The 13,065-nt window shown below is 43.9% G+C and overlaps 1 protein-coding gene across 2 annotated transcripts; it reads right to left on the bottom strand.

Annotated features, from left to right (window-relative positions):
• Positions 1 to 1,940: 1,940 nt before the first annotated feature.
• Positions 1,941 to 12,664, bottom strand: LOC116377206 (trafficking protein particle complex subunit 8-like). 2 transcript variants are annotated; one of them, XM_031838786.1, is made up of 17 exons: positions 12,044 to 12,664; positions 11,589 to 11,694; positions 10,092 to 10,286; positions 9,763 to 9,935; positions 9,599 to 9,673; positions 8,737 to 8,842; positions 8,398 to 8,555; positions 7,454 to 7,887; positions 6,157 to 6,313; positions 5,948 to 6,044; positions 5,645 to 5,713; positions 5,452 to 5,510; positions 4,549 to 4,743; positions 4,074 to 4,175; positions 3,263 to 3,402; positions 2,943 to 3,032; positions 1,941 to 2,256 (listed from the first exon to the last, which is right to left on the bottom strand). In XM_031838786.1, exons 1-17 carry the CDS (start codon positions 12,233 to 12,235, stop codon positions 2,022 to 2,024), a joined length of 2,583 nt encoding a protein of 860 aa, XP_031694646.1. In that variant the 5' UTR covers positions 12,236 to 12,664; the 3' UTR covers positions 1,941 to 2,021. The 2 variants fall into 2 exon arrangements, with proteins under 2 accessions (XP_031694646.1, XP_031694645.1); XM_031838785.1 differs by having other exon boundaries at positions 5,630 to 5,713.
• Between the last annotated feature and the right edge of the window lie 401 nt (positions 12,665 to 13,065).

Here is a 13,065-nt window from a genome sequence, read left to right on the forward strand (position 1 = left end):
GGTTATATTGGTGTAGTGGTTATATTTCATGTTGTAGTGGTTATATTTCATGGTGTAGTAGTTATATTTCATGGTGTATTGGTTATATTTCATGGTGTAGTGGTTATATTTCACGGTGTAGTGATTATATTTCACGGTGTATTAGTTATATTTCACGGTGTAGTAGTTATATTTCATGGTGTAGTGGTTATATTTCATGTTGTAGTGGTTATATTTCACATTGTGGTGGTTATATTTCACATTGAGGTGGTTATATTTCACATTGTAGTGGTTATATTTCATGTTGTAGTGGTTATATTTCACGGTGTAGTGGTTATATTTCATGGTGTAGCGGTTATATTTCATGGTGTAGTAGTAGGCACAGATGTGTGGTGTGGTGCAAATGGCTTCATCTTTCTCTTTTCTTCCCAGCTGAGTGCACATTTTCCAGAACAAAACCGAGGATCTTCACTCATCCTCTGACCTACAGTATGTTGTCTTGTTCTTCTGCATGAATGTACGCAGAGGGGTCATGAGGGTTCAGGGTCATGTCGGCGCATTTACAATTCCTAAATAGAATAAATGAGTGGTCTTCTGTTCCATACTCCCTGCTGGTGCTCGGTTCTTGGCAGCCCCATGTACTTACAAGCATTCTCTGTGTATTTGACTTCTTCATTCTGTGTGTTAGACCTCAAAATTCACAGTACCAGATAAGGTTTGAACCCACAACCTCAGTCAACTTATTGTTTCTCTCCATGTTTGACTTCTTCACTTTGGGTGTTGGACATCAAAGTTCTGTAGTACTTACTCAAAAGTAGATTTAGAAGAACTCCCATTTCTAAAAATATAAAACAAAATGGCCGTGTTTGTAAGGTCGAGTATAAACCGAGCTTAAAGCTAGGTTTGTGCTTACCGTAGTGAAACGGCCGCAAGGTGCGTGCATCAAAAAATGACATCAAAGTTAGAACGTCCAAAATCTTCTCTACACCGCCCGGTGAACATTGTGCAGGAGGAATACTTATCTTATTGGCCTAAAACTTTTTCTGAACATTTAAATATGCCAAATCGATAAATATTTACATCAGGGAGTAAAATATCAATAATGTGTCAGTATTTTGTTCTGTGATGTAGATTCTCAGAAATAAAGAGGACATGACCTGGTGGTTGTCCTGGGTGTGACTTGTACTTAAGCCCTGGAGCTGTCCGAACATAAAAATCTGTACATCTAAAAATGCCACAATTCCCTGCTCAGATATCAAGACTCTCACAGTACATACAGTATCATTAGTTACATTTTTATTTTCTATTTACAACCGATTTGTTATATAAATATAATACATCATTTTCAGAAAAGCCATCAAGTCAATGCATTCAAGAGCTCCATCACAATAGGTCAAACACACAGGTTGGGGGGGGGGGCATGGTGGCCTGTTGTATTGACGGGGTGAAATCACACAGAGACGGGGGTCTGTCTTCAGGAGAAGCTAAGAGGGCTGCGTGGTGACGGGTACAATATTCAGGATGTAATCAGCTCTTGTTAAAAGAATTTAAAACTTCAGCTCTGTCCATTCAGGAGTTTTACACGAGATTCCTCCAGAGTTCGGTATATTTGCAGGTTGTGTGTGCGCACACACACACACACACACACACACACACACACACACACACACACACCTTTTGATAGCTTCCAAACACAAGGGGGCGTTTGAGATGCTGGTAGGAGGTGTGTGTGTGTGTGTGTGTGAAATGGCAGGCGGAGACCGTGGAACTATGGAGGGCTGGATGGTAGGAGGGTTAACCTGTGTGTGGATCAGAGGGCCTCGCACAAAGAACGTAACATGCAAGTGAGACTCTTTGACGTGTTGATGATGAAACTAAAATAGTTCCGAGGTCCATAAACTCATCAATCTCTATAAACATTGTTTTCTATTTCATGAATTGGTACAAACATCTGTGTTTCCTGCTGTCCAGTATCAATCAAGAAGATCAAGTATGGTCATGTGTGTGGAGGACTCAGAGTCCAGGTCTCCCTGATGCTCCACTCAGGCGCTGCTGATGATGATGAGAGCGGGACTGGCCGCCTGCTGACTCGTCTCACATATGGCGCCCTGCTCGGCCGGCTTGGCGAACACACGCGGCGTGTTGAGGTTGTAGACACCGGCCTGGAGGAAACAGGCTCTCAGGGTCAGACACAGCACCTCCTGAGGCTTCAGCTGCAGCTTGTACTGGGTCTGACCCACCCAGGTGAACGAGCTGTGGACCTCCAGAGACTCTGGGCTGAAAGAGGAATGGACGGAGGGAGAGCTTAGAAAATATACTCACGTTAGACTAGACTGCTGAAAGTTAAAGTCATAGTTAACTGGCCATCAAGTCCTGTTGACAACATCTTTCCACTGTCAGACAGCAACATGCCTTCCTCATGTACCGTTTATTAAATACATGAGTCTATGAAATGTGATATGACTGAATGTCACAGAATCAACCGTCTTAAACCATTTATCTTTGTCAACATTAGAAGTAAAAGTGAGGCTTTGCTCTCGGCAGAGGAAATGTCGTTGCAGATGGTTTATTATTTTTTCCCCCCCAACATGTGTTTAGATGAAAGAAAAGGATGAAAGGAGCACACTGAGCTGCAGCTGTGACCACCAGCAGTCCATAGGGCTCTAGATCGCTATAGAACCGCAGACAACGGGCTGAAGGAACCGATATGTTCCCCAGAAGTAGTCCTCGTGTTGGAGACGTGGCTGTAGTGATCAGCATTTAAACGATGATGTGGGTGTTAACTGTCTCATGAAGATGTAATCAAGTTGCATTATGGGGATTGGACCTATGCATATGTCAGTATTCTTTTCCCCACATCTCTCTAGATAAGTCATAGTTAACTGTGTCACTTCATGAATGTACTGTGCACACACACACACACACACACGCACACGCACACGCACACGCACACGCACACGCACCTGATGCTTTTGCTCCTTAAGTCAATGAGGACATCCACTAGAGCCGAGGAGCAGTTGGACAGCGTCAGCGTGACTGGCACCACACAGAGACTAGAGACAGAAGCAGCTTCACTCAGCAGAACCTCATGGAGCTTATTGAGCTTCTTCACTACCTCCAACACACGCTGACGGATTGTTGCTAAGTTACAGCCATGCAATTCAGAAGTATGTACTGTACAGGGGCTGGTAACATTTTTAACAAAGTAGGCGTTTACAACGTATTTAGGGTAAGACGTTAAATCTTCATTCACAATCGTTCACCTTTACTGTGTGGGTCTCACCTCTCCAGGACAAACGGGTGTGTGTAGGTCTCAGGGTAGTGCAGGTTGGTTTTGATGAGCTGGGACAGCTCTGCAGACGGCAGGGCCACTGGAGTAGGAACTTCAGATTTAAACTTGAGCAGCACCATCTCCTGAGCTTCCTGCAACAAAAAGCCTCATCCAATCAGCTTTCAAAATAAAACCACACTCTTATAAAGCATCACATCATGAGTCTAAATCTGATCATTTTGTATAATTGTTAGATTCCACAATTAAGGGACCTTTAAGTCAATGGTGGAAATGTGGCAACAAATATATTGCAAATTAGATGCGTTTCTATCAACTGAGTCGACACAAATAAACTCTCCCTGAGGTTTTTTTGAAGCAGGATTATATTGGAGACAGGCCTGCATTTAATAATAAGATTTGGTCATATTTCAGTATGAAGCCTCCTCCTAATTTATGATCTGCTCATGTTTGACCTGTCAAATCCTTTGCTACAGCATTTTGAGGTTAATACAAGCTCAACACTTCCTGCATCCGTTTCAGATTAACAGCCCCGTAGCATGCCACTGGACAGAATCCTTCATTTCCTAACAAAGCTTTTATTGTGAAACATTTTCAGGATTGGGTTGTGGAAAATTGAGTGACTGGTATGGTTCTCATATGGTACTTCAAACATAGCTACCACTACATGTACATGTTATTTAGAACTTGGACCATGTTTTGGAGTTAGATAACTAAACTGTGTCATCTCACCATTAACTCATGCCCACTGGGTTACAGAGAGGGTGAGGTTGGTTCTGTGTGTGTGGGCGCGTGCTTACTGTACCTCTTTTGGAGTCAGAGAACTGGCCTCTTTGCCGATGGTCTGCAGCGCCACATGGAGCTGGCCCTCTAGGATCAGCTGTTTGTTGTCCTCCACCACATAGGCCTACAGACACACACAACACACTGGAAACTCGCATACACTCAGCGTTGGTACAGTTTAAGCTGAGAACTAAATATGAAAACCTGAGGATTCCTCACAGAGAAACTGGCTACATCTGTAAATGACCTCTGCTCGGTTCACCCAAATATGAGCAGAATGATAAATATGTTTCAAGGCTTTGATATGAATCCTGTTTGAATATCAACACAAGATTCTGAACAGAATTTGTTACAACATTGTGAACAAATGAATTCTGAATCATATTTTTGATAAGATCTCACAACTGTCCTGTGCATGGTCCATACCACAATATCCTACTACCACTATGTATGAGAAGGTGAGTCCCACATCATCAGGCTGTCTCTGCCGAGTGTACCTTCCAGATGACGATTAAGTTGAGGTCCAGCTCATTACACTTCTTGACGATGCTGCTGATGTCCTCAGTGGGGACAGAGCTCTGACTCTTGCTGCTGGATGATGTCCTGGACGATGTTCCGTCCACTCGCTGAGACTCTGCGGTCCGACAGCCACGGAAGAAGAAATCTCCACAGGGTGTGGAGGAGCTGATGATCTGCAAAAAGATTCTATAGATATAAGAGACTCTATACCAAAGACAGTAACAATGCTTGATGTTGTGACTGTATGTAGTCACAGATGTTCTCAACTCAAATGTATCAGCTGATATCAGGAATTAGTTCTTTCCTCATCAACCCAAAAAACAAAGAATAAAGATAATTACACTTCATAATTTAGTGGCATTTTTACATTTGATACTTTTTGTGAATATAATTCATTATTTATAATTGTATATAGTTGTATGTATATATCCTTTGTTAACACATTATTTTGAAACCCGGACATAGTCACACAGGTATCCTTCACTAACTTTGCCGATCCTGATACGATACGTGGACCTGACCTCCATCGTTTTCATGTTCCATAAAAGACATTGCACATTTTTGTTAACAGCGTGACAATAGATTATATTTATTGCTTTGGCTCTAGAGTTATATTGCATCTATGTTTCATTCATTTCGAACATTGATTTTTTTTTTTCACATTAAGAATCAAAAGTTCATTGCTCTTTGAAATGGTGTACTTGCATTATTATGATATTATATCATCACTCTATCAATGGCATAAAAAGGTCTTAAAATGACAATATTGTTTATTGCAATTATTTTCGGGACACTATATGGACAGACATAAGTAGTTATCAGGCCTATGACAAAATGTGATCATACATTTAGTGAGACAACGACATTTAGCTTTTACTTACCCGTTCATTTCCCAGATTCAGGTCTGCAAAGGTGTATTTCTCTACAGCACCCGAGGTAGCTAGAGGCAAAACACAGACAAATCAGTGCTTATTCGAAACCCCACATCTAATCAAAGTTTGATATTTTTTTTGATATTTTTTTTAATATATATATATATATATATATATACACACACACTTCTTCTAAAGGTACCCTGGTGGGGCTTGCATCGCGTGGCTCTGAAACACAGCTTGGCTCTTTCTCTGCTGGTGAGTTTACAGTCTGGAGGGGAGGGAGGGCAGACAGAGAGAAGCTGTGACATGTTCTGTTATCACTGCCACTGAACACTCGACTGTAGCATTTTGGGCCAAAGTGCCATGCTCAAGGGCAGTTCACGGATGAAGCATTTAGGTGGTATTAAAATAACCACAGCTGTGTTCACCCCTCACGCTGCTACACATACAGCTGTACACCATAAAGAATAAAAGGACAGGAACAGAGACGCTTCACACACACCTTTATCATTGGCCGGGTTGATACACTTGTGGAGGCGCCAGTGTCGACTGCTGCTGGACACCTGGATGATGTGGAACTCACGCACTCCAGCTTCACTCTGGAAGCCCACAGGAGGAAGATTAAAACCACGTTTGAACAGTGATAGGCTGTTCAATGAGCTGCAGACTGTAAGTGTGTACCGGAGGCGTGGGGCATGCTGGGTATCTCACCGTATTGATGTTCTCCACATCGACGAAGACCAGCGTTCCACCGCTGCCTTTGTCGTCCAGACTGCGATGCGGGGGGACACTGCTGCGGCAGGCCGACGCCTGCACGCTCAGAGAGCGACTGGCACAGATGAACACCGTGTGACGCAACACCCGATGACTTCCCATGCAGAGAGAGGAGAGAGAGAAATGATGGGCTGTCTACAAATGAGGAGTTAGTGCAGCGTTGATGAACAGACATTGTTATCACCAATTCATTTAGAATAGAACTGTTAGAGTATAAGTCCATTCTTCTTATTTGCTAAATACATTATGTGTCCAGCTGTCAGACATGATTGGGCTTAAAAAGTCAGAAGCAAACAGCCTTTTCTTCCGCTTGATTATTTTGCCCTGGTCACATACTGTTACTTCTTTATTTGTTAACAAGTCTATGTGCTAATAGAAGTGTTCCATCATCGTGCTCCCAAAGGGAGTCCTTCTAGGAGTAGTTCCAGAGAGTTTGTTACGATAGCAGTCCTGAGCCGATGCCTTTGTATTTTAATGGATTGGTATTGACTAAAATAAAGTATCTTCTTTACTGAACTCTACTGCGTGTTGTCATCCTCAGCCTGCTCGTGTTGCAGTGCTGCTCTACTTCATGACAGCCTGCCTCAACAGTGCAGCTTTTCACTCGCGTGCCAGTGAACAGTGTGTGAATCCCAGGATGCAACCCTCAGGTCTGAAAAGTGAAGCCAGTGCAGAAGAGTCTCAAACCGGTATTCTTTCTATCGGCCAGCAGGGGGCGACTCCTCTGGTAGAAAATCTTAGACCGTATATAAGAAGTGGACTAGTCGTCATGACGTCACCCATTGGTTTGTGGACTGATGTCATGAAGCCTCGAGTTTGGCGATTTCGCCGTTGCCATCTTGGATTACGGCCGTTGCCATGTTGGATTTTATGGCAACCAATGAACAGAAGTGACCATATTTGGAATCCGGAGGAGTGACGTATAGACGCCGTATACGTCTCTAGTAGAGACCTGTCAATCACAGTAGCCCCGCCCCTAAAGCATCCCCTGCTTTATGGTCTGTTTGACTCTAAATGGACCATAACTTACTAAATGAACATCATGATTTATCACTGAGGTAATAAATCAAGAGAGAAGTAGAGTCATTTTCTCATAGACTTCTATACAACCAGAGGAGTCGTCCCCTGGTGGCCAGTAGAGATAATGGCTTCACTTTTTAGACCGGGAGGTGATACAGGCTGCTTATGTTTATGGCTAGCCAATTCAACTCCCTTCACTTTATTTCAATTTTACCTGATTTTGATTCCTTTCTCTGTGCTTTCGTAGTAGAACAGGAAATTGATCTCATGTACTCCCTCCTGGTCTGGTCCTCTGAGCCAGAGAGGCAGCTGGGTGGACTCCCCCGGTTGCAGTGTGCTGCCATCTATCGGGATCTCCATCACACTGGAAGGCTGGCTGAAATCCTCCGCTGCTACCAATATCTCAGACGCCACTGAGCCCGGCTGGCGGGTCGTGGCCGTGGTCTTATAGGCCGAGCAGTTCTCCGCTGAGGTCGGGCTGACGGGCGTGAGGGGGGTCGTGGTCTGGCTGCCAAACGTGAAGAAATCTGGGTGTGTGGACGCCACCCGAAGGCCGCACAGAGCGACACCGCTGACGTTACAGAACTCAACGTAGGCCTTCCTGATCTCTCCACACAACAGAGCAGTGGGGAACTGCAGGAAGAAGACCTGAGACACACACACACGTTTGGTTTTCGGTGGCATCACAGAAGAACTTGTGAGCCGTCCAGAGGATTGTAGGGGACGAAAATGTGAAAAAGTAGGAATAAGTTAATGTTGCTCATTAATTTGGTAAGTCGTGGTGATGATGCAGTTTTCCCTTCAAATTAAGATCCAACTCAAGAGTCCTGTGATCCATTTCAAAAGGTACCCACCTACATTAGACATCTACCGCAGCCGTACACCACCAGCAGGTCTCTGAGGTTAGTGGTTTGTTAATCACTGCAGGCTTTAAAGCTGCAATGTGTAAGATGTGGCCAGTTGAAATTAACTAAAACTAAACTCAACATTATCAACAGAATGTGAAGAGATCACAGTGTTCATGTTATTTACTTTCAGTTTACAACAATAGTTTTATTTTAGTCCGTTATAGAAGCCCTGCTTCAGGGGCAATGAAACTGATCTTTAGATTTGCCAGACTGTCAGCACTGCAGGATGGGACGAGTGTGTCAGTGGTACCTCCATTAGGGGCATGGGTGGAGTTATGATGGGATCCAGCCGCCGATCCAGACCATGGCGAACCAACATCTTGTCCTCTTTGGTCTGGTTCAGCCGTGGGCCCTGGATCTTTAGGTCCTGTCTACCCCGAACCACCATGACATCCAACGCCTGCTGGCCTGTAGACAGGAGCAGAGCCACACTGGGAGTTTTCTCAGAAACATTGTTGACATGAAACAAAAGACAGACTTGAAAACAACAAAAAATTCAATGCAATACAATGACTGGCAGCAAAATGAGTGTGAAGTGGTACGAAAGCAGCCAGTAGCAATTCAAACCAGTCCCAGCTGATGAGTGTACCTTCAGAGCTGGGAGCCGTCTCTCCAGAGGAAGCTGCAGCCAAGTTGTACACCACACCCACAATGTTCAGCTGGCCAGTTCTGTGTGGCAGCAGCCGGAGTCGGGCCTGAGGTCAAAGGTCACAGTGACTGACAGCAACACAACTACACGTGTGATCAGAGTGAAGTATCACATGAGCCAGAGAAGGGACAGTCCACATCATTATTTACTGGAGATTTAAAGAATTATTCACAAACATTTAAGTGGTCTTCATGCATTTTTATGGCGAAATCCATTTAAAAGGCCTGGTAGCCTTAGCACAAAATCAGTGCATGCACATGTACCAGTTTTACAATTTAGCAGAAACCAGATTCCTAAATGTCTTGTATAAAGAAACCTGGTTCAGGGATAGACATTTCAGAAACCTGATTTCCCTGGAGAGAGCTGATGTGTTCAGACAGGGAAAGTATTGCTGTGAAAGCAGAGTGGAAGGAGAGACCGTCACATTTAGGGATACGTTCCCATCTTCAAAATAATTCCAAGGTCAGAAAACTGAAAGGGCCCATCCTAAACCCGGAGCAAACAATGGTCATTGCCAGTTTCAGACAGACAGTGCACACACCGTCTAAGGAGCAAATGTACTTGAGCCAATGGACTGATTGTTGACCTGCTCCAAAAGTTCTCAGCTCTCATTCTCAGTCAGACATGATCATGTTTGACTGAACAGCATATCAGCTAATTTGACATGAAGGTGCAACTGATGAGATGTTTCCAGCCTGTTGCTGGAGCTGTGATACCTCATCAGGCTGAAGCGTTCTTTATCTCCACTCTTCATTCCACCACTATCTCTGCAGTCTGCCTGTAGATCTATCAGAGCACCTACCATTTTGGTCTCCTCTGGACCTATAAGAAACTCCAGGATGATCTCTGTAGTGACAACATCGTCTTTCTGTGTCATCTGCAAGAGGAAACAGATATTGAAGACACTGTGGAAATCTTAGTTCTGGGTTTTTATAGCATCCATCGATTTGTGGCCGGGCTGCTCACCCCATCAATCAGGCTCTCCTCATTGGTGATGGCCTCTCCTGCCGACTCTTCAGACGTCTTCTCCTCGGATGGAGTGGCACCCTCGACAGTGAACCTCCAGAGGAGGGAGAGGTTGGACAGAGCCAGAGGAACCTTCAGTGGGTTGCTGAGCGTCACCTCCACTATGATTGGCTCTGTGGAGACAGGAAGAGGGCTGTATACCGAGCAGGTGATGCTATGATTCTTTATGCTATGGAAAAGAAGAAAGTGACTCCTGATTGATTGGCAAGCGTCCGTATGTTCGAACACCTAGTACTGAGTAATAGCCTCGGTAGCCGAGGAGCTCTTACCCTCGGCCACAGCCAGTGGGTAGCGCAGGTTGTCTGTGTGGCTGTTTAAGCAGCACTGGGTGGGCTGGAACGTTGTTGGGACAACCCCCCTGTTGGCTGTAGCCACAAGCTGTTCCTCCAGGTGGCACCACATGGTTGCCAGGTCCTGGTCATACTCCTGGTCCAGAGACACGTGAGTGGCTGCCTGCTTTTCGCCTGCACACATGAGGTAGTTATAAACACAAAATTGAAGATTAGTTGTTGAATACAATACATTTCCATGAGTGACAGTAACCCTTCGTTCAAAGGCACCTCAGCAGTTCATTTAATTCTGTTCATAAATAGGGTGATCTTGGTCAGACATCACTAGTATTGCATGGTACATTTTGTTATGCATGGCTGTAATCCACCAGTGAACAGAGCAGAAGAAGTAGAGGCTGTGAACCAGAAACAAAACACGCCTCTTTGGTCCCCTGACCGTCTACGAGAGAGAAATGGAGAGAGAGGTCTTCAGAGATGAGTTTAACTGCTCGAGTTGTAATAGTTCTCTCATGTCAGCTGGTGTTGGTCATGTTTCATGTTGTCCGGAGACGAAGACAAACATTCACACGATTTAGAAACATCCATGAAGAAGTCGACAGCAGAAACAAGTGATCAGTCATGCAAAGGCGTTTCTATGACACATTTAGTGCATCAACTCTTTTTCGACAAAGGAAACTACTTCAAGCAATCGTGAAAACTGTTTTATCAAATGTTGCTTTTTCGATATTGCTTTTCTACTAGTATACTTCAAAATACGCATAAGAATATGTTTACTACAGAGGTAACAAGCCTCACACTTCATATATAGAGTATATAACTAATACCTGATATTGTGAACATGGAGTTCTCTTTGAACTGTAAATGTGCTCATCATCTACTATTGTGCGTTCTAGAATCTGCAGATTAACAAATGATGAACACTTGAAATGCATGCACTTGTGCAGTGATGGATTAAATCGTTTTTTTGTTTGTTCGTGTGTTAAATGTGTTTCGTTTCCAAAAGAAGACTGACTTAATTCCACTCATGTGATTTTAGAATCTACAGAACTCAGAATATTGTTTTTTACATTTGTTCATTCCCTGTATCTTCTTTGGTCTTTTTTTATTTGTTCTTGAATGGTGCATAAAGGGAAGAGTTGTTATCATACATGAACTCAAGGTGGCAAAGACAGGAAGCGAGGAGAGATCTCTGTGAGCGAGCGAGAGAGAGCGAGAGAGCCTGCTTCACTGAAGGACTTTAAGACGCTTTCATGAATGACCGTGGTGAGCGCTCTTGCTTCCCACAGTAAATCCACTGATACACTTCCACATCATCATCATCACCATCTTTTAACATTAGAACATCAGATGAACATTAAGAGGTGCAGGTCTGAAGATTAACTCTTACAGCTAGGACTCTTAGTGATGTGTCTGTGGCCATTCTTTTCTCTAGAGTCAGTCATGCTGGGAAAAGATCACCACTCATCTTCATGTTACCTTCAGCAAGGCGCCGTTCGTGTCCAAAGTAGACCCTTGTGGCCGAGCTGTGGATGCAGGGCAGAGGCAGCTGGGGGAGGCTGTCTTCACTTCCCCCTACCACACTCTGAAATACAACACACACACGTTATTTGTGTAATAATGGGAGGAGATTAAAAAAGCTTTTAATTGTTGTTTGGTGCATCCAATCCCTGAGTTGTTTATGTGATGACATTTTTATGTAAATCTTGGTCTGGTCCACATAATTAGAATGGGAAGATTTTCTGCTGTCTTTCTTAATCTGAGCTGGAGAACGTATGCAGATGTTAAGAAAAAGAGTTCTGAGAACAGAGCCTTGTGGAACTCCACATCATTGTTATTCACTCATATGTGTGCTTACCTATTGACACAAAGTAGTCTCTCTCCTGTCAAGTCAGCATCGTCAGCGTGCAGATGTGTTTACAAACTGTAGTTACCTTATACACATAGAGGTATTCTCTGAGGAAGGCGCCCTGCTGTGTGGCTGTCTGCCTGCTGTCATTGGTCAGGATCTGTCTGAAGGCTGTCACAGCGCTCTCTGGTTGGCTGAGCGTGAAGGACTGACGACCGATTGTGAAGTTGATGTGGTCCTCTGCCAAAGACCAGCCCCGCTCCTTGTACACCTGCATGGCTTGGCAGTAACAGCGCAGTGCATGCTTCCTCTATATGAAGAGACAGGAGCAGGAAAAAGAAGAGGTGGTGAGCAACAAAAGGCGATCACAATAAAAAAGTAAAGTTTCATTCTGATACTCAATTTGTCAGGTTTCATAATGGATCACTGAACTTGGTCCAAATTTAGTCTTCATGACTTTTCAGCTAAAAGACGTTAGACCTGACCGTCCACCCTGGTCAGGATTCCTCTCAAGTATTGCATATTCTCCAACACTAACAGTAAATCAATCAAACAGGGAGGGGACACCAAAGGCAAAGCCAGCGTTCCGCATGGAGCGATTACATACAAGGTGACGCAAAGACACGAATATCAAACATAGGTCTCCATCATCTTCCCCCCCCACACGGAGGAGAGCAAAGGCAAGGCAAGTTTATTTGTATAGCACATTTCAATAACAAGGTAATTCAAAGTGCTTCACATAAAACCATTAAAACATAAGGCAAAAGAAAAGGAGATTTAAAACCGATTAAGAACAGTCATTGAAACAATAAAAAGCAGTGTAAGAAATAAAATACAGTAGTAAAGTGAAATGCATAAATTGATTAATATCCTTGAATGTGGTTGAATTAAAGGCAGCCAACAGAAAAGTCTTCAGTCCTGATTTAAAGGAGCTGAGGGTCTCAGCAGACCTGCAGCTTTCTGGGACTTTGTTCCAGATATGTGGAGCAGAACAACTGAACGCTGCTTCTCCATGTTTAGTTCTGGCTCTGGGAACAGAAAGTAGACCGGTCCCAGACGACCTAAGGGGTCGGGATGGTTCATAAGGTAGCAGCAGATCAGAGATGT

The sequence above is a fragment of the Anarrhichthys ocellatus genome, unplaced genomic scaffold, assembly GCF_004355925.1.
Source record: "Anarrhichthys ocellatus isolate YVR2014 unplaced genomic scaffold, GSC_Weel_1.0 scaffold1014, whole genome shotgun sequence".
Classification (NCBI taxonomy): domain Eukaryota; kingdom Metazoa; phylum Chordata; class Actinopteri; order Perciformes; family Anarhichadidae; genus Anarrhichthys; species Anarrhichthys ocellatus.